General features: G+C 38.0%; 1 protein-coding gene across 2 annotated transcripts in view; it reads left to right on the forward strand.

The window, feature by feature from the left end:
• Positions 1-22,039, forward strand: part of LOC124595750 (TBC1 domain family member 16) — a 94,902-nt gene extending 72,863 nt beyond the window's left edge. For both annotated transcript variants that reach the window (XM_047134626.1, XM_047134627.1), the window contains 3 exons: positions 7,448-7,554; positions 7,711-7,927; positions 21,202-22,039. In XM_047134626.1, the coding sequence (XP_046990582.1) occupies positions 7,448-7,554; positions 7,711-7,927; positions 21,202-21,366 (489 nt within the window). In that variant the 3' untranslated portion in view covers positions 21,367-22,039. The remainder of the gene's footprint in view (positions 1-7,447; positions 7,555-7,710; positions 7,928-21,201) is intronic.
• The last annotated feature ends 683 nt before the right edge of the window (positions 22,040-22,722 follow it).

The following is a 22,722-nucleotide window of genomic DNA, read 5'->3' on the forward strand; positions in this document are numbered from 1 at the left end:
TGTTGTCGGCACATAACAGGTGTCTGTTTCCCGGAAGTGAATTGGGCAGGAGCGTGCCGAGCCAGTACAGTGGCATGTATGTGTGATGCGTGCACAGCTGGCTTTCTAACCTAACAGACAGCGGGAGGCAATTTGAAAGAATTTTCAGCAAAGTCCAAAGTGCCCTGTCTTTCCAAAACGTCCAACACTTGTTCTAAAGTGGGGTTGGATAATTTAAGAATTTGCTCTCTAAAGAGTGTGTCCGGCATGTTTTGCACAATAGCATCCCATACCATTACGTCAGAATATGATATTCCAAAAGAACAAGAAAATTCACAGTTGCGAGTGAGGCCTTGCAAAGTGGCTACCCACTCACGGTAATTCTGCTGAGGGGCACGTGTTGGGCAGAGAAATGTGTACTGCTTAGTCACAATATTTATGTTTTTCCTTGTAATAGTTGGTTAATGTCCGAACAAGTTCTTCGAAACTGTGCTGATCTGGAGAACTTCTCGGGAAGAGTTTGAGGAGAATTCTGTACAATGCCACTCCTACACAAGATAAAAGGGCATGCAGCTTTGTTATACCTTGGATGTCATATGCGGCAAGGTAGTGTGAAAACTGTGCGTGCCACTCCTAGCAGCTTTCCACACTGGCGTCGAATGCTCAAAATGGCAGGGCTGTGGCCCACTGTACGGTCGGCTTCTGTGCAGACGGTGCGTGTGCAACAGCATGTTGATGTCCCTGGACGAGGTGTCCTAAGGCTTGCAGTAGTGCGTTGGGCTGCTGATTCTGTAATCGTAACAGGTCTGCCAGTACATTTCATTCCTCTGAATCTGCCATCACAAATAGATCAAAGAATCACAAGTGGGAGCAGGAGAAAATGTCTTCCACTCTTGGAGTCACACAGTGCAGAGAGGAAGGGTGGAGCAGTCGGGTTTATAGTCTGTAAACGCACATAAACAGAGATAGTGTAAACACAAATGAAATAAACCTCTTGTCTCCGACATATCGTTTAATCAGCTCTGCTTTCCAAATAATCTGCGTTGCCACTTCCAAATAATGACGAAATAAACGAACAAGAGATATGCACTGTACATCGTCGCCACTGTTAAAGAACGACGAAATACTTTTACCCTCGTCGCCAGTTGTTATGACGACGATGAACGAATCGTCGCCAATGTGAATGACTGGTGGCCAATGCTAAATAGAAACATACAAATCTCTTCTTTGTATATACAGCAGGTTGTCAGTGAAGTCTGGGCTGCAACGACTAAAATAATTAGAAGTCATTGGTAAAAAATAATGTATTGTACTTAACTGATGGTACAGGAGCTATATGAGGCATGACGTAGGCCATACTTTAACTAAGCACCTTGTTGGAGGTTGCTTCCTATCAGCTGAAGGCTATACTACTTTCCTACTTGACATCTCAAGCAAGAGTGGCCGAGTGCATGCTAGAGACTTGTTGCAAGCCATGGAGCAGCGCTAGTCTCAATTTGCGGGTCCAGCGATACTAGTATGGATCATGTTCAATAACTGCAAACCCTAACAAGTGTGGTATTGAACTCTGATATCACACATTTCACGTATGTTTTCTTTGATGTTATCATGTTCTTTAACATTGATTTTCATACAGATTTCTCCAGAAAGTGCATTGTATTCGTGCTCAGAGTCAGCATTGGAACAAAGTAGAAAACACAGACCATATGCAAAGTTATTGATGGTGTAACATAGCATTAGTACAGTAAACAGGATTTTCATTGTCGAATTGTTGGGATGCATCCACGTGTATGATATGTTCGCTGTGTTTGGAAGGTCAGAAAAGTATAATGTGTTACTGCCTTAATGGTAACCATGATCTGATTATAGTGACTCTTGTAGCAACCTTCCTTCTGTTAATTGAATTGTATCGCAACAGCTTTAATTTAATTTTGCAGTCATTTATACAAATAAACACTGCTTTTGAGGATGGCCATCTCTGTAATGGGCTTTTAAGAACCGTTGTTACTTCTGCGTGAAATACACAAATCCGTACTAGGTGTGCAGTCTTAGATTGGTACAATCTGATATCAGACATAAACATTCCTCCTCAAGATGCTCCCTAACATGACGGCAGTTTCTGCACTCTTTCTCACCCAGGATGTCCCTGAACCAAGTGACCTTGTCAACAGCAAGCTGTAGATTTTGTGCCTGCTGTTCTCTGTTTATGAAGCCGTCAACTGTAGTGTGTGTTAACTAATATTGTGCTACAAGTTTTATTTACTGTAACTTTATAATGATCATCTTTTTATCATGATTGGAACGAAGAGTAAAACCCGCACATGTGTTTTTGTCAGCATTCAGCCACTGCCTTTGTGATTGGTGCTTTGTATACTGTAGAGAAACAATTAGAGGTACCGTATTTACTCCAATCTAAGCCGCACTTTTTTTCCAGTTTTTGTAATCCAAAAACCCGCCTGCGGCTTAGAATCGAGTGCAAAGTAAGCGGAAGTTCTGAAAAAATGTTGGTAGGTGCTGCCACAACTAACTTCTGCCGTCGAATTATGTACCGCTACACAGGCATGCTTTGCAGGCACAAAGATAAATACTGGCGACAAAACCTCTGTGTCAGTAAATAAAATTAAAAAAAAGGTGGAAGAAGTGCTTTTTTTTCACCGCCCCTAGTTTTGACCACTGCATTTTCATACATTATCCAACGAAGTAAATAAAAATTCCGTATTGTTCATCTTCGAATGTAGCAGCATTTCAGTGTGCTACGAAAATCCGACTGGCAAAATTGTTTGGGATGTTTGTCAATATGGCCAACTCTACGTTCTGAATTTTTTTCTACTTGTGACAAGAGATCGTTGCTAATAAGAACTTTTATGAATTGTGAATTGCATGCAGTATTCTTTTCACCATAAGAATAATACCGTACAAATATAAACATTTTGCCATGTATTCTTTCGTGTTTGCTGCTATCTCATTTAAATCCAGTCTGCCTAATAAACTACGAAACGCGGAATAATATACATATCATGTCATGTTTATATTTGTATTGTTCTTATGCCTAATAGTGATACAGTCAGAAATGAAGCACGGCAATTGACTAGATTTTTAAATCTAAGATGACTTGTGCAGAATGTAATGTACTACAGAGGCATCTGCAAAGATTTTCAACCATAGAAAATTTTTCGCTAAACTCTCGTTCAGAACATCATCTATCATACGCAGTCTATTATTTGGTTCTTGTTGATCATTATCAAAGAAAGCAGCAGTGTAAGTAACAGCAAATAGCAAGCAGTCTCTTGCCATTGTTTCGCTAATGAGACGATTCCTCCTCTTTTTTTGTTTAAAGCGGCGGCAGCGCACACAAAAGCAAGCCATGCCGCGAGCGGCGACAGGTCGTAAACACTCACTACCAGAATGTGACAAACAATGCATGACAAAGAACAGTAATGCATTTTCAGCTTAGAGTGACGTAAACATCTATAACAAAGAGAACGGCACTTACCATATCAAAGAAAAATAAGCAATCAATTCAAACCAGACAAAGCACGTAAAAAAGGAGAAAGGAATGGTACCTGTATAAATACAGACGGAGCACCTGACACATAGCAATGATTACATGGTAAAGCTTAACTGCTAAGCTTAAGATTCGAACCAAACTACTGTAGCTGTATAGTCATTCATTCGACCTACATTGTGTTTCATATTACAGCGGACCAACTTTGTTTCGATTTGGATGTGCGGCCTAAAACTTTTGTCTCCCTTGGAATTTCGAGTCTCAAATTTCAGGTGCGGCTTAGATTCGGGAAAAATTTTTTTCCTTGATTTTGAGTCTCATTTTTCAGGTGCGGCTTAGATTCGAGTGCGGCTTAGATTCGAGTAAATACGGTAATTGCTGTTGGAAAGAACAAAAACAATTATTTAAAAATTTTTTAAATAGGATAATTTAATTTAATTTAATATTTTGAACAAAACTCCAGGTAGGAGTATTAGCAGTATAGGAAGAGACAGCGTGCTACTTTCCATAAAAAGACATGCAGACACTCACATTTAGCTTTTGGCCACAGTCTTGGCAGTAAGGCGCGCGCACACACACACACACACACACACACACACACACACACACACACACACACAAAGCAAGCACACTTCCCGCACACACGACTGCCAACTCCAGCATCTCGGGCTGAGATGAAAGGAATGTTACATGAAAACATACAGTAAAACCCTCTTTTTACATTTTCAGTGAACTGACCCAAAAAAGTGTGAAATACAGTTTTATGTCAAGTTGCAGACAGCCACAATTAAAAGACATTCTCATATAGCTTTCGGCCACAGCCTTCGCCAGTAAAACACACACACACACACACACACACACACACACACACACACACACACACACACATATACTTCACGCACACACGACAGCCAACTCCATCATCTCGGGCCGAGATGAAAGGAATGTTACATGAAAACATACAGTAAAAACCTCTTTTTACATTTACCAAAAACTATATGAGAATGTCTTTTAATTGTGGCTGTCTGCAACTTGACGTAAAAACAATTTATTCATTTTTGCTTGCTGTATTTCCTATGCTTTCCTGTATTTTACACTTTCCTGCATTTTATACTTTTTTGGGTCAGTCCACTGGAAATGTAAACAGGGGCTTTTACTGTATGTTTTCATGTAACACTCCTTTCAGCAGATTGAATTTGCCAATAGCACAAAGACTATTATAATTATATTTAGCAGTACTGGAGGTGGAGAAGTGTTTATTAATATACTGAACTGGCATGGAGAATCAAAAACACCTGACAGGCTTTGTGATATAGGTTAGTCAGCTCAATGAGTGTATTGTTAGAGTAAGATCTACACAATACCAGTGTTTATGTACTTTTCATAAGTGTTCAAAATATTTTGAAAATTGAGCAAACTGTTTCTATAGTCCATAATCTCAGTAGTAGTGAGATAGAAAATTTTCTTGTTAAAGGTGTTTTGCATGAAGGAACTGCCCATAAGGTACACTATGTCGCAGGAATTCGGGATTATTAATATTAAGACTACTTTAGTACAACAGTGTGAGTTTATAATAACAACTGCCCATGCTGTCTGATAGACATTAGTGTTTTGTTGATATATAAAAAGCAGATGAAAATGGTCACTGCTAATGACAGTAAGTTAAAAAAGCAAAGCAAATTGTTGGAGCACTTTTTTTTTATGGGAAGAATCATGATACAATAGGTGACAGTATATTTCTTTGGTGCAATTTGTAAACTTACAAAGGTCTCAAAAATGAGACCCCATATTTAAATTGCACATATTCTATTTTCCAAATGAAAGTTGTATTAATATAAAAAAGCTCACAATAAGCAAAACATATGAATCGTAGACAGGAGACTTCTGTAAGCTTTTGCTATCTGCCACCATAAAGCACTATGAGCTGCAAACTTAAGACCAACCGAGCACAACGGATCGGCTTACACAATCGGTTCCAAGATTTTCTGTCTGTAGGCATTAGTCAAATTGACTAATTGGGATGAATTGTATGTTCCAACAATAACTTGATTTACACAATAAATCATTAGATAAGAAAGTGAAAAAGATTACAGAAATATTTTGTAAATAGTTGTCATGTTGTAAAATATGATAATTTCTGCAAAAATTTAATTAGTGGCTTAATTAATTAAAAAAGGGTGCCATTTGGTCCAGGAAAAATAGGGCGACAGAAGTATAGTGTCAAACTTAGGAATATAATAGGCATAATCCTATAAAAGGTGGAAGTAAATTGAGTGTGTTCAAACTTTGATTGTTTCTTAAGTTCATTAATTTTAGGAAAACTGAAGGGGGGGGGGGGGGGGGGGCGGCAATGTTACAGTAAAGTCCGAAGTCATAGCTTTCTGATTTGTTTCAATTTGACCAAAATCTCTGGATAACGCAGTTGAAATTTATTATCAAGAGCTGTAGTAAGATTTCAGTTATTAGTTATTTTTAATTAGTATGGTTTCCAGAAAAACTAGTTAGTTTTCTGGTTACATGTACCAGGGATCATTTTGCATGATAGATTATAATGATGTGGAATGAGTAATTTTATATTCACATTGAAAATTAGTTTGTACATATGGTTACATTCTGAACATTTTTAAGTTTTTTTTATTATTACTGTAATCGGCATCTTAAAATTTATGCTCTGATTAATAAATTTGCATTAAACGTAGTCTGAACAATATTTGGATAAGTTTGGACAATACTGCATATACACAAATTTTGTAACTGGATACAAGTGAAAAATGAGGCAAAGGAAAAAATATTTGTTATTAGTAGTAATGCAATAGTAGTAGGTGGGATGGATCCAGCTTGATTTGTTATAAGTGGAACAGTTAAGATAAAGGATGGAGCAACAAGGTAGGGGAGACAGCAAAAGAGGGGAATACAAACATGACATCAGAGAAAGCTCACCATGATGTGGGCAGGAGTAATAGTGTGCTGCACTATGAGGTTGGGTAGGGTAGGAGGGGGCGGTGTGATACAATAGAGGGAGACGGAGACCCTGAGAGGTCAGTGTGGATGAAGATTCGTGGACTCATAATCAAATAATAAAAGTAAAATTCCGTGGTCAGGGTGCAGTAGAAAGTAATAAGAAACAGATTTTGAGAGGTGGGGGAGGGGGTGGAAAGAGCAGTGCAGATAATGTACAGGAACTAATGGAGATTGAGGCCACAGGATCTGCAGGATCAAAATGTTGTGTCAAAAAGTAGTTTTCCCACATATCAACTTCAGAGAAGTTAGTGTTGAGAGAGGGGAGGGGAGATTCGGGTGGTACTGGATGTGACACAGCCATTGATTTTAATCATGTTGTATGTAGTGGCCTTCTCTGCCACTGGGCATTCAATTGTGCCCAAGAGCACAGTTTAGTTGTGGCCATTTACTTGGGTGGACAGCTTGGTGGTAATGCCCACATAAAAGGGCATAGAAAAGTTGCCTTGGAGTTGTTATATGATGCGACTCATTTCACATGTGCCCCTATTTCTGAAGGGATAGAACATTGGTGTCACAAAACTGGAATAGGAATGGGTGCCTCAGAACAGGTCGTACACTGGTCTTTCACATCAGTATGCAGTATGACTTGTGTTGGATTTGGCACAAACACGGAAATGTCATAGATGATATATCACGTTGAGATACTTGGAAAGGATGTTCCTCATATTAGACAATTACAAAAGATATTTAAAGATTGGGCAGAGAACTTGTTTCCACAGTTCCATTCTTGGATGATACTGAGAATATGGAAGGTACTCATTTGCAGTTAGTTGGTTTACAGAAATGGTTGGACTGGTAAGAGAACAAGAATGTATTTTGCAGGAGATCAGATGGGGTTAAAGGAGGCAAAATTGCAGCTCCTAGTCAATTTGTCATAATAACTACTGCAGTTTCCAGTTATTGCTTCAGTATGTTGTGTTACTATAAGTTCTCTGTTTACAGAACTACCTCAGGGAACTCATCCGTTTGATGGTTCCCCAATTCTATAATCATCTGTTGCGACACAATGATGCTATGGAGCTCCTGTTTTGTCACCGCTGGATACTTTTGTAAGTAACAATTTATCTGATGAAAATATTTTTACAGTACATTATAGTGCAACCTTCCATCTGTGTTTGCAGTGTAGCCAACCAAATATAAATGTGAATTGCTGCAGTTTGCTGAACTTGACACAGTATTATCGTAATTCATATTTTCTTTTCCAGGTGCTTCAAAAGGGAGTTTCCAGAACCCATTGCCTTGAAAATGTGGGAAGCATGCTGGGCAAACTATCTTACAGACTACTTCCACCTGTTCCTATGCTTGGCTATAATCAGCATTTATTCAGATGATGTTGTGGCTCAGGACCTGCGCACAGATGAAATGCTGCTACACTTTAGCTCGCTGGCCATGTTTATGAATGGGGAGCTTATACTCAGGAAGGTACTTACATTCTTATGTAAATCAACAAGGAGAGTTTCTTTAAACACACTATGAATTTTGGAAGGAGTAACAGTGACAACTCACCATATAGCTGAAGCATTGAGACATTGCCAGGTACATAAACAAAACTGTAAACTTACTAGCTTTGGGACAAAGTGTAATAGCGGATAGAATAACCTCATATTCGCTCGTAAGACTGACCTGAATTTTCACTCTGCAGTGCAGTGTGGGCTGATTAAAACTGTGTGCTTCACTGGGACTCGAACCTGGGATCATTGCCTTTCATGAACAAGTTCTCTTAACAGCTGAGCTGCCCAAACACAACTCACAACTTGGCCTCACAACCCTACTTCCACCAGTACCTCATCTCCTACCTTCAATCTTCGCAGAAATCCTCCTGCACACCTAACGGAACTAGCACTCTCGGAAGAAAGGTTATTGTGGAGAGATGGCTCACATGGGATATTGTTTCCAGAATGAATTTTCACTCTACAGCAGTGTGTGCACTGATTTGAGATTTCCTGCCAAGCCATATCTCCGCAATATCCTTTCTTCCAGGAGTGCTTGTCCCACAATGTAGGCAAAAAAAAGTCTGTGGAGTTTGCAAGGTAGGAGATGAGGTACTGCCAGAAGTAGGGCTGTGAGGGTGGGTCGTAAGTTGTGCTCAGATAGCTCAGTCAGTAGACAAATTGCCGATGAAAAGCAGTGGCCCCAGGTTCGAGTCTCAGTCTGGCGCACAGTTATAGTCTGCGAGGAAGTCTCATTCTCAGTCCTGTTTGTGCCTTTCAGTGACTCAATGCCTCAACTATGTGGTGAGTTCCGTCATATATGGTAAATTGTTACCTTTATTCCTTCTGTTATTAATGTTACAAAAGGACTTTCCATTACCCTATCTTTATTTAATATGTACAAAAGCTGCCCAGTGCAAGGTTGTTACAGATTTAACAAGTGTCTACACAGATGAAAGGCTGTACTTACCAACAGAGATTAGAGAGTAACAGTAATACAAAATGGTTGTTGATTAAGCTTCTTTGTGGAACTATAGGTTTCTTGTGCTATTGAAGGATTTTCTTAGCACAGCTAATAATTACCAGAGACTGGAAAATGATGTATCTGGTTTTTGTCAAAGTTCACAACTATTTTTGTGTAAATTAGCATCTATTTTTTCTTTGGAAATGATTAGAAGCCTGAATTTTGAAGGTTGTCATGCCACATGTGTGAAGACAAATAAAGCCTTAATTCTTTGAAATTGGTTGTTAATAAAAGTGCTGCTTGGCAACTTTTTGAGTGGAATTTTTGCTTTTGCAAGAACTTCAGCAGCCTTTTTTTTTCAGAAATGGCCATCATTTATTTTTTGGCTGTATTTAAGCTCTCAACAAACAATTGTTCTGTTGAAAACCAGCAGCATTTTCCCGCCAGTGAACTGAGTACGTCTCTTGATTTAATGTATTTCTTCACGTTCTTTGTCTTTTCCCATCAAATTCTATGATTACAAAATCTACCTTTCATAGGCACTCGCAGCCATGCGACCCATGCTTGACAACACTACTGGTAGAACTGACAAAGCACATAGTGTAGAAGTATGACCAGAAGTAACTATTCAAGCATTAGGGGGAGAATTTCGGGGGTGGGAACAAGCTGATCTCTTCTGGTGTTGTAAGGCTCTTAATCGAAATCCATGATGGAACAAGTTTAATTGCTTCACTCATTTCAAAATAAGAAAAGAAAACAATGAAAAATGCACAACACAAAGCATTCAGGAGTGCCTACCCCACATTGCTTGGTGATGTTGGCAGAGTATTGTTGATGATGTAGATCAAGCCCAATCTCTAACAATATTCAATCCAGCCACAGTTCAAATATCCACCATGTAATTTGCTGTATATTACACCAACTTTTGAACTTTCACTAACAAACAAACATATCCATTTGTTTGTTATAAAAAGCTAGGTCCCACGATTGAGTACTACATTGCACTGTGGCGTGTATCTTAAATAGACCACTCAACTGCCCACAGTTGGCATGGCAACAGAGCATTTAGTACATTGACACATTGTTGCGTTCGAGCAATTTTTATTTTGCAAGCAGGTTCTTAGTCACATTATCTTTCCAAATTGGGCTTCATCAGATGATGCACAAGACCAGTAACTGGAAGCAGGCACATTTTCAATATTAACATACTGAAATTAAAGCTACTCCAAACTATCTCAGATAAAATAGTTCCTCTGGATACAATTTGCTGTGAAACAGTGTGCATTACATCATGTTGTGTTTTGAGGCAGAATTTGCATCTGTTTCACATTATCACAAAATGCAAAATTTTGTGGACTGTAGTAATTACTTAGAGTCTCATGTACTGCACTGGCTTTACTGTAGTTTGTTTGAAAACTTGGTTTACTCAAAAAAGTATGTTGTCTATGAATGAAGACCCCGGAAGGGCTTCTTTATGTGTTATGATGGATCATACAGTTTGCAGGTGTTACCCAAAAAAAAAAAAAAGAAGAAGAAGATTCAAAGCATCACAAGTAACAAAGCAATGATTTTATGTTAGTTTGTGTATACATCAGTGGTGTGAACACAAAATTTGTCATTAGTTTCAAATCATTTTGTACAATTCACTGAAGGGGAAAGCAGTCTAAATCTAAAAGCTATGTCTCTTTTAGTTTCTCTACTTTTCTGAAAAAATTATTCATAGTGCGTGGCCAGATTTTAGCGTCCCGCGGTGCCAGTTGCACACGGACAGCCAATTATACACTGGTGAATTATTTTGTAAATCTAAATTGTTGGAAAAATATATCAATATGCAGCCAGCCGAAAGGAGTGTAGATCGAAACGTTATGATAGTAAGATCAGTATCGAATGAACACAAGGAAGTAAATATAAGTTCTTATATATGTTATACATTTTGTCCTATAAAATTTTAAACTTTATTACATCATCCCATATAAAGCTTAATGCCAATTTGACAAAGTGTGCAGGTGATACACTACTAGACTTATCATTCTAAAATCATTCTTAACTTTGAAATTTAATGTAATCTTTGGTGAGGAAGTTTATTTTTGTTGCCATTCCTTCACATATCATGATCAGTAGGTACTATAAAAAAAGGAGAACCTTCAGGGAACGAGAGCAGTGCAAAAGTATAAATGAACTGATTGAAGTAACTGTCAAAACTGGAAGCATTACTTACAGAAGCTGTCAGTTTTTTGTCAAGTTATCCTTTGGAAGGTTTTAAAAGATGTCAGTAAATAAATTTATATGCATGATGTAAGAAAGGAGAAACCCCCTTTTTTTGCCGTTAGCATTAATACTTATGACATTAGGTAATCAGATACTCATAATACTACAGCAACTGATAAAATATGCTTTCAGTGTTAATCTGCATTTCTGTAAATTCCCAGTTCCTTGAATTATGCTGACGGCTAGTTAAAAACCTTTGTAGAAGTATGCAAAATCATGCAAACTTTACAGAGAACTACTTTTTGTGTCTTATTCTGTCGGGTATATAATTTTATTATTAGCATCGTATACAATCTCTGATCAAAAATATCCAGATATCAATATATAACAGGGAATTAACCGCTAGAAGCCACGATGGGTAGACCCACCAGTGTAAAAGGAGGTGATGAGTCAATAGAGAAGCACTAAAAGCAGAATTGGTCGCTTAGGAGAGCTCAGTGACTTCAAACGTTTTAGTCACTGGATGTCACCTGAGTAACAAACTGAATACGGACATTTCAGCCCTTCTAAACCTACCAAAATCAGCTGCTTGTGATATGGGAATGTGAGGGAACAACCACAGTTAAACCAAGACCATGCATACCTCATGTACTGAGAGACAGGGTCTGTTGAACATTGCAAAGGGTGGTTGTAAAAAGTCACATGAAATCATTGGAAAGAACCACTTGTGAGTTCCAAAGTGCAACCAGCAGAGCAGCTAGCACAGTGATTGAGTGAAAGGAGTTCAAAAGAATGGAATACAACAGTCGAGCAGGTCCTCAGAAGCCACACATTTCTGTACGCAGTGCTACGCAATGCAAGAGGTGGTGTAAAGAGTGGTGCTCCAAGTGATTTGGGGCAATGAACCACACCATACTCTGTGGCAGTTCGATGGAATGGTTTGGGTTTGCAAATGCCTGCCACCATACCTGCATGCAGTGCCAGCAGTGAAGTACAGAGGAGTTGGTGTTATGGTACAGGGTTCTTCTTCACGGTTGTGATGTGGTCTTCTTATTGGACTTAAGAAAACACTAAATGAGATTATTAACTTATTTACAGCATTGTGTACTGTGTACGGTAGAGGAACCATTCAGAGGTGATGATTGATTGTTATCAGCATGCGAATGTATCCTGCCATAAAGCACCATCTGCAAGGCAATGGTTTGTGGACAATAACATTTCTGAAATGGACTAGCCTGCCCATGGACCTGACCCGAACCCAATGGAACAGCTGTATGCCAAGTGACAACATTGCCTTCATTTCAGACCCCTGCATTCAACATCATTACCTTCTCTGGTTTTGGCTCTTGAAGAGCAGTGGGCTGCCAGTCCTCCACAGACATTCAGGAACCTCACTTAAAGTGTCCCCAGCACAATCCAAGCCATCATAAAGGTGAAGGCTGGACACATCCCATATTAAGGTGCACTAATAGGTATCCATATATTTTTGATCAGATGGTGTACCACTGGGCAGTAAAAAAAAAAAAAAAAAATAATTGAAGTGACCTCCAAAAGGTAGCAAAGGATAACTCCTTTGCATAGCAGGTAATTTAAGTATATAGGTCTGCAGTCCAGCAAAAGAGAGATTCTGAAGCACAGAATGTGTCAGACTGAAATATTTTAATTATCTTAAACATGGAGTGACTAGTTTTTACTTGTTATTTATCTAGTCACCAAATAATTGTATATATGTTTTATTTAGTCTTTTCCATTAATATCTATTTCTATAACGTGTAGGTCACTTTTGTTTCTTACAACGTGTATTATGAATGGTTCTGGTGTTCAGACTTAAACTCTTTGCTGTAAACCAGTTATACATACACTCAGCTATCAACTATGAAGTGTATTTCACTCAGCACTCACATAAATTATTAAACAGCAAAATAAACAGTTTTTGAACAGTCTTGCAAGGTGTTCAGAAGCTGATTGAAGAACAAGTGAAGACCCGGTACCATACCTCCTGAACTTCAGATTCTATGTTCCCCTCTTCTGAGTTTAGTTTTACCCCTGTTGTGCAGTCTGTCAGTGCAGCCTGCTTCTATCCTGCAGGTTAGGCTTCAGCTGCACTCGGAGGACAAACCACTAAATTTGCTTCCAGGAGAGAGGGGTTCAAATCCCCTCTAGCCATTTAGCTATAGTTTTCCACAGATTTTCTAAAACCCCTTCAGAAAAATGTTGAGATGGTCCAGCTGAACAGTTGCTAAGTACCCGCTACCATTCTGTCAACCAGATATTAAACCTTAATCTTCGCTCCATCCATCCATGCTTGGTGAATTTCGGTTATGTCATAACATTTCAGCTTTTCAGAGAGAGATTCTTTTGGTCATCCTCTCTATGATGCCACTTCAAATGCCAACAGAGTAAAAAAGGCAAGCACAGCAACAGTACTCATTGACCTCAGGGCTCCTACGATATTGCTTTTTTATAATATAGACACTGCCTCTTTTCTCCAATACTGATAGTATCTTTGAAAAGATAGGTAACATTTAGATTAAAGTTTTCTCTTTAATTATTTTCTTGAAAACAATATTGCTCATAGTGTTTTCAATCTTTTCAATTTCTACATTTACATCTATATTCCACAAGCTACTTTAGAGTGACTGGTAGAGGGTGCCTTGTAGACAACTGTCACTTCTCTCCCATCCCCCCCCCCCCCCCCCCCCCAATCCCCCTTTCCTTGTTCCAGTTTTGAAGGGTGTGAACAAAAGATGACATTTGGTAAGTCTCCATAGGAAGTCATATCTTTCTACTTTTACCTTCCTGATCTTTTTGCGAAATATGTGCAGCAGGAAGCACCAAGTTAAGTGATCCTTTTAGGAAGGCACACTCAGAATTTTCACAGTAAATCACATAATGTTGCACATCATCTCTCTTGTAGTGTCTGTAGAGTTGGTCGAGCATTGCTATGGTGCTTTCGCACGTAGTGAATGATGCCGTGATGAAACTTACTGTTCTTCTCTGCATCTTCTGTATTTCCTTTATCAGTCTGATGTCATAAATAATGCAGACTAAGGAGCAGTGCTCAAGTCTTGGTCAAAAGGGTCTTTTGTAAGCTACTCTCTCTTTTGTGGGTGCACTGCACTTCTTGAAATAGGATTAAATGCTTCAGTTGAAGCAAGAGACTATATTAAAAATGTCACTCCACAGAACTTTAAGTAACTTGAAGTAGCACGAACAACCTTCACTAAACTTAACAGAATTCTAAAAGTATTAAAAAAAACAAAGACCCGTATGGTGTTGGTGGAATTTCATACAGAAGTCTGAAAAGTTAATTCCAACTTAATAAGCAATGTCCTTAGTGATATGTGGAATAAATCCCTGGCACAGGGAACTTTTCCAGGCAGATTAAAATATGCAGTTGTTAAACCTCAGACAGACTTAAACAATTATCATCCAGTTTACATACTGACATCTTTTTCAGAAATATTCGAAAAACATACTCAAGAGTCTCACACTTAAATAGAAATAATTTTCATAACCTATCCCAGTTTCTATTTCTGAAAGATTTATATATTCGCTCATCAAATAGTACAAGTCTTAAATATTAGAATATTGGTATTTCTTGTGATCTTTCCAAGATGTACAGTTTTGTAGATCATGATACTCTCCCAGAAAAACTCAAATTTTATGGAATTGATGGCTTCACACACAACTGTTTGAATCATCATCATGCAGAAAGGTTGTGCTGAGTAATTCAAACAATGTTGGAAGAGCAGAAAATTTTAGTAACTAGAGAGAAATCTCAAAGGGAGAAGTCCTACAGGGTTCAATTTTGGGCCCATTGCTGTTCCTTGTATATGAGAATGACCTTCCACTTAACATTCAACAAATAGAATTAGTATTTTTTGCTGACAGTACTGGTATTATAATAAATCCCATTAGAGAGAAACCAACAGAAGAGATCGTAAATCATATTTTCCGAAAAATTGTAAAGTAGTTCTTGGGAAATGAATTCTCCATACAACAAACAGTGATACCAGCAGTTGATGAAGCACATAGGCAGGAGTCAGGAAGTAGGGTGAAATGCGCCAAATTTTGGGTGTACATATTGATGAAAACTAGGAGGATGGTATTTTTGAGCTTCTCAAACAATTTAGTTCAGCTACTTTTGCTCTTTGTGTGATTGCTTATCTTGGGAACAAGCAAATAAACCACCTCACATATTTTGCATATTTCTGCCAAATAATGTCTTATGGAATAAGTTTGTGGAGCAACTTATCATTTAGAAGGAAAGTATTGACTGCAAAAAGCAAGCAGAAAGAATAATATGTGGTGTTCATCCATGGACGTCATGTAAGTACCTCCTCAAGGAGCTAGGCATTTTAACAGCACTGTTGCAATACGTATATTTGCTAATGAAAGTAGTCCATCACAATTTGAGATGAACAGTGATGCCCACACGTACATCACCAAAGGGAAAAAATGACACTTCTGCATAGTAATTCCTTGGAAATGTTTTGATGCCTAAATGCTTTAGTTATAATGCATTTTGAGTAATCATCATCAGATAACTGTAGCTAAAATTAGTGTATCTTAAAAATGGATGACTTCATCAGTCAAACTGAAAAACTGTCCTTATTTCCCTTTGTTAAAGCTATCTGAGGATTCTTCCAGTGAATCTCAGTCTGGCATCTGCCAGTTTCCTATGAGTAATTCTATATGGTAGTTCCACTTCAAATCACTCCATCTACATAGTCCTAGATATTTAATGGATGTAATGGTTTCCAGTGATGATTTGGCCATAATATAATGAGACAGTAATGAGTCTTTCTTTATGTTTATGTGCAGTATGCCACATTTGTTTATGTTGAGCATAAATTGCAAATTCTTGCACCAAGCCTCAGTTCTTTGCTGCTGTTCCTGCACTTACAATTTTCTACAATCACAACTTTCTCTATATAAATCATCTTCCATTAACAGGCTTGTGTAGCTTCCGACGCTATCCATGAAGTCACTTATATATGTTGTAAACTGTAATTGTCCTATAACATTCCCTTGATGTTATGCCCAAAACTACTTTCACTTTTGAAGGTTTCTCTCCATTAAAAATGGCAAGCTATTTTTTATTTAAATCCAATAACAAAGCTGGCTTCTGTATGTACATATTTTATTCATCAGATGATAACACATTACTGTGCTGAATGCCTTCTGTAAGTCAAGGAACATATCTACATGGGTGCTCATATCTACTGCTTTCTGTATCTTGTGAATGAACAGAATGAGCTGGGATTCACAAGGTAGTTGTTTGCAGACTTCATGTTGGTTCCTACATAGGAGATATTGAGTCTCCAGAAATGTCACAACACACAAGCATAAAAAAAGTTCCAGAATTCTACAAGAGAAGGAAATCGAGAATGTACACCAACAGTCATGTGCTTTTGTTCAGTGTCACTTATTAAAATAGAAATCACGTACACATTTTTCCAGTCACCTGGAATGTTCTGTTTCTCCAGTGATTGATGACACATTGCTGCTAGAAGATGAGCAAGTTCTTTCACATATTCTATGTAGTATCAAAGAGGAATCCCATCAGATCCTGTGGTCATTCCTTTGTTGAACAATATTGTAGTTGATTTCCTATCCCATCATTACATATGTTCATATTTGTAATTTTCACCCAAGTTTGACGATTGGACAGCTAAAACAGAGCATGACATTCCTCAGTGAAACCATTTTGGAAAATGAAATTTATTATTACAGCCTTCTTTCTGTCATCCTCCACTTGGTGTTATGATGTTGATTGCGTGACTGCACAGTTGGCTTTGATCTGTTTTAATGTATCCTTTGACCGAAATTTCTTAGCTTTTTTTCGTCAGATTGGTAAATAGAATTTTACATTTGACTTTGTTGAATGTTTCGTGCATAGTTTTTCTTATGATCATTTTGGTTTCAGTTCGTTTTTGTTTTACAACAAGGGTTCGGCTATGTCTAAATTTGAGCTCTCTGCACCTTCAGAGCAAAACTTTCTTACATTGCTTTTGAATGCCAACAGGTCTTTACCATCCTTCACAGTTTTGCTCGGCACACACCTGTCAAAAGCATACTATACAACACACTTGAATTATGTCCATTTATACTCAATATTGTCAATCACAGAGATAAATGTTTGATTTGGACTGCTCTACTAATCTGAAATTTGTTTCTTTGCTGCAGTTACTAAGCAGAAATGTAAATGGAATCTCTTAGGTTTTCTTGGTGTGTTTATGGTGTGCTTCTGGGTGCTTTCCCGAGTTGTTGGCAAGATAAATACTATATTGGGGCAATGGAAATTCCAAAGTCATAACAATTAAAAAAAGAGAAAAATCTGATGTCACCACAGCCGTGGGTGGATGCATTTATATGTCCTTTGTATTGTGTGAGGGAGAGTGTGTGCTTACTAGAAAAAGGAATAGTAGATCAAAAGCTAGTAAATCCTCTGTATTCTTTTTACATGCGCACGTGTGTGTGTGTGTGTGTGTGTGTGTGTGTGTGTGTGTGTGTGTGTGTGTGTGTGTTTGCGCCAAAATGAATTGGCTGGAGATGAATGGAAAGTCCATAAAATATGTTATACAAATTTTATGTGTGCTGTGCTAGCAAAATTATAGAGGATATAGAATAGACAACATTGTCAGGTAACATGTCCAACATGCCATCACAGAGTTGTATAAAACACTTTTCCGTCTATATTTCAGATTAATTTGTAATGGCATGTAGAACATGTCACCTGTTGGCATTAAAAAAATCTGAGTAATTGTAATGAGAAAGCATTCTTCAGAACAGCAGCTGTGGCACTTAATTACTTGTCTGTTTTGTTTTTTGGATGTAAGTATTACGTTGTTGTATCATTAGTACATTATACACTCTTGAGCAGTTGAATTAGATATGTCATAGAGAGAGAGCATGACATGGAAAAGTTTAGTATTTCATGTTACTTGAGTGCTGTCAGTTCTAGTACTGACTGGCAGCATGATTGTCAAGTACAGGATGAGCAAGGCATACAACAATAATATGTTTGATCACAGCCAGATTGTAGATGTTTGAGGCATCAGACATTTCATCTCAGAGACTGTGAAAGTCATGGACATTTGGTGCACTACCATTTCAAGGATGTATCATGTTTACCTAAATTCAGGGAGAATTGCAATTGCCAGACTCATCTGCTGTAGGCAAAAATCTGTTAATGATAGAAGTCTCCAAAGGCTGTGACAGATTAATAGATGTGCCACTATCCAGCTAATAGCTTGCCAATGCAATGCTGGACAATGACAACTAGTAAGAAGCCACACCAGCCAGAATCACCTTTGGATTGTGGGGAACATAAACCACTGACCCACGCATGTCCCATTGCTCACCGTACATCACAGAGATTAGCATAGGCACAAGAAGACTGCCATTGGCTGCTCTAAATATGAAGAAAGCCGCTTGGTCTGATGATTACATATGTGTGGCAGGGTAATGGTATTTCATAAATTACATGGGCCAACATTGTAAGTGCAGTGAGTTTAGTATGTGGGAGGCCAAGTAACAAAGAGAGATGGAAGTAAACACCATGGTGGAATGGAGAAATGAAAGATATAGTGCAGAAGAAGAATGGAGCCTTTTGGGTATGGTTCCAGAATAGCACAGTAGAGACATGAAAAAAGTACCAGACAAGAAAGAAAGAAGCTAAAATAGTAGTGACAGAGGAAAGAAGAATGTGGAACAACGAGTGGGACTAGAATGGCGCAGGAGAGGGAAAGGTTAAAAAAGGTTCTGTAGGGGATGGTTAAAAGTGAGAGGCAGAGTCAAATGACATGTTGTTCAAATGGGAAATTAAAGTAGCCAAGAGATAGAAAACAAGGAAGTATTCAAGATTAGATGGAGGGAGTATTCTCAAGAACTCTCAAACCCATAGATATTTGGAAGAGGGGGAGGAAGAAAAGGAACTGCAAAGAGAAAAGGGCTTAACATGGAGGAAAGTCAAAGATGCATTAAGAAAGATGAGAGGAAAGAAGGTGCCAGTCAGATTTGAATGAGGTGAGAAGTGGTGACACAGTTGTTCTATTGAGTGATGAATGGGGGGGGGGGGGGGGGGGACTAGACCTCAGAAGACTGGAAGAAGGAAATAATTATCCCAGTCTTCAAGAAAAGTAATAGAAAAAGAGTTTGAAAACTATTGAGGAATCACATTTATGACCTTTGTGTGAAGACCTTTGAGAAAATTTTGGAAACACAAAATAGAGACAAGGATGACAGAATATCAATGCTGTTTCAGAGCAGGAGGGTCCTCAATAGATCTAATTTTCATGGTAAGGCAGCTACAGGAACACCACTATGAATATGGAATAGATTTACAAATGGCCTTCCTGGGCATAGAAAAAGCGTTTGATAGTGTATGTAGAATGAGAAACAAAGTACAGAAGTCCGTGGAAAGCAGACGAGTAAGAAAGAAAGCTGTATGGAGGATAGAAGAAATTTACTAAGGGAGTGTGAGCTGCATCAAAGTGACAGGAAGAGATCATCATGGTGATGGATGAGTTAATGACCAGAGTGTCACAAATAATTGGTAAAGGAAAGATGAAAGCAGTGGTGTTTGTAGATGTGATGTAATGATTTGGGAAAACAAGGAGGGGGAAGTACAAGAACAGTTGGACGTACGACAACAAATAGTCCAGCAGTATGGGATGAAACTTAGCATAAGTGTGAAATGATGATCACATCCAAGGAGAAGGAAAAAGTCACAAATGAAATAACAGTTGATGGGAAACAACTGAGGAATGTGGGGAGTTTGAAAAGTACCTGAGAAGCTTAATACAGGAGAATGGAGGAAATGACAGAGAAGTAAATGGCCATGGGATACAAGCAAAAGAATTCAGGAAGAGTGTTAAAAGCCTGATATGGAAGTAGGATGTCCCTCAAAACAGTAACAAGGATATGTATTTGCCATACTATGTCCCACTCCTGATGTGTGCCTAGAAGATCTGGGTAAAGAAAGAAAAAGAGGGAAGCCAACCCAAATATAAACTAGTGAGATGAAATTCTCATGAAATAGTACTGGAGTGACAAAGATGGAGAGATTGAGGAATGAGATGAACAGGGAATTAGAGGAGGACGGAACATTACAGGATAGGATAGAGGAATCAAGTCTTAGATGGTATAGCATATATGCCTGAATTTCCAAGTTACGAGGCAATCTAGATTAATGTAGAGGCAGAAGTACAACTTCAAACAGCCATGATCGCTATTGTACAGCATTTATTGTGATGACCATTTTCAGCAAACTACATTACCCTTATCATATCATTTGCAGTACATTCCACTGAATCTTGATCAAATGAATATTATATCATATCATACCATATCATAGAAGAGGAGATCTAATAAGAGCAACATAGTTTGCTGAGGCAGGTTATCACAATAAATGCTGGACAATAGATATCCTGGCTGTCTGAAGTTGTACTTCTGTTTCTACATTTAGATGGTATAGACGTGTTAAGCAAATTGGGGGCAAAGAGGATATGCAGAAAGAGACACGAGATGAAAGGGAAGGGAAAAAGACTGGGAGGAAGACCAAGAGACAGATTGTTGGAAGGAGTGAAGGACTGCGTACGAAAGATAGAGAAGGCTTCATTGAGGTGGAGACTGAGGGATGCTGGGAAGACAGATGACCATGAAGGGGCTTGTGTTCCAGACAGACCTGGCCAATGACTGGAAAACTGTAAAAGATGATGATGATGGTGGTGGTGGTGGTAGTGGTTGTGATAGTGATGATAATAACGTTGTCCTGTGCCTTCAGGAAGGCAACACACTACTCCTTCACTCTGTCAGGCTACACAGTGAACACATTTGGACCCCTACTCTGGCAGCAGTTGAAGGGTTGCGCATCAGGATGGCTTCCCAATTCACGTGTTATCTCATATGTCCCAAGCCACAATCTGCTGCTGCCTTCATTGTGGTGGATGTGGGTGCCACATGCTACTAACAAGGAATCACTAATACTGTTGCTCACGGGTATATAATCAGAGTAGACATATAGTTTTGACTTGCATACTGTCTGAATCCCATTATAAAAATGTTTTTTTATGTTATTTGTTCAGGCAAGAGGTCTGCTGTATCAGTTTAGGGAGATGCAGCAAATTCCATGTACGGTCGCTGGCCTTTGTCAGCTGTGTGGACCTGGCATGTGGGACTCCACACATGCACCTGTTGTTGAATGCACAAGAAACCATCTTCCTGGGCAGTCGTGTCCTCATCGTACTTAGAGCTGGAAGGACAATAAGATGTAGTATGTGGCCCTGCGGTTATTTGAAAACTCTTAACCAGTCATTTTAACTACACAAAAAAAAAAAAAGATTCACTTCTTCTATTGCCCAGATGCACATCACAATCAAATATTTGGAAGTTTGGAGAGGCATTTCACTTATAAATTCATACTCTCTTGCACCAGGAAAAAAGCAGCTAAATAATCTCAATTTATACATTATCCACAAAGTATTTTTTATAACCAGTTTTATTGGTGAAATACTTTCAAGTATGATTTTAGTTATGGAAGGAAGTGTTTATCTCTTGTTTTATGGAAAGATTTCAGGTACGTACTCTTTGTTATTACAGTGAGGATATTGTTTTTATTAGAGAAACTGTACATTCCCATCTTCTTGTTTACTATTTTTCAGTATTATTCAATACATTTGTAAAGACAGCAACATGAAGTTAAGTGATACATATAAGCCACTACTGAATTCCATATTATGTATATTAAAGGGACCTGCAATGTTATGCACCTTTAAAATCTACTACAAATGTAATGGTACTAAGTATCTCATTAACTATGGGGGCCTAAGTACAAGAGGTGCTGTCAACATATCAGAGTAACATGATTAAATGTCATTTTGTCTATTGCAGTAGATTGTGCTACTGAAGTTCAAGTATAAAGTGTTGTACAATATATATAAAGATTTGTTGCATGCTTTTAAAAATAAGAAGTGAAATGGGTGAAAGCAACCACTCATGATTTTATTTTTATGATTAAATTATGTTATACGATATTTTACAGCAAAAAAATTGTTTTTTTAACAGCTGATTCACTGTGTTCAAAAAAGAACAGTAGAGAATTTTAAATGTGTGTTGGCCTTTGTAAGTATCCATTATTTTTCTTACATTTCATTGGCTTATCTTTGACAAAACATTAAATATTTAATCAGATTTATATTTTTACAAGAACAAGTATTTTATTTATTCTTGTTATTATGTACCATTTTTCATTATTAACTAAAATATGTACTGTGATATTTGATTACGTATAGAAACTTTAAATGCTGTTATAAATATGTTGAGACGTATCATACTGAATTGTACAAACATCACAGTCTGTGCCATTACAAACATTATGTGTGAAGTTACATCTTAATTTTGTCCTGAAGGGCACATTTTCTATAGTACAAGTTTATGGTTAAGACTCTGTAATGAATACATTTTAAGAAAAAAAGCAATACTTACCTGAAAGGAATGGAAGTTGTGTGTTATGGTTAAGAAAGATTTAAGATAAAGAACTAAAGAGTTTCTTCTTCCATTTACGCTGGAAAAAGAAGTTTAGATTTCTGGAAGCTCAGTAATGAGTA

The sequence above is a fragment of the Schistocerca americana genome, chromosome 2 (genome assembly GCF_021461395.2).
Source record: "Schistocerca americana isolate TAMUIC-IGC-003095 chromosome 2, iqSchAmer2.1, whole genome shotgun sequence".
In the NCBI taxonomy this organism is placed as follows: Eukaryota; Metazoa; Arthropoda; class Insecta; order Orthoptera; family Acrididae; genus Schistocerca; species Schistocerca americana.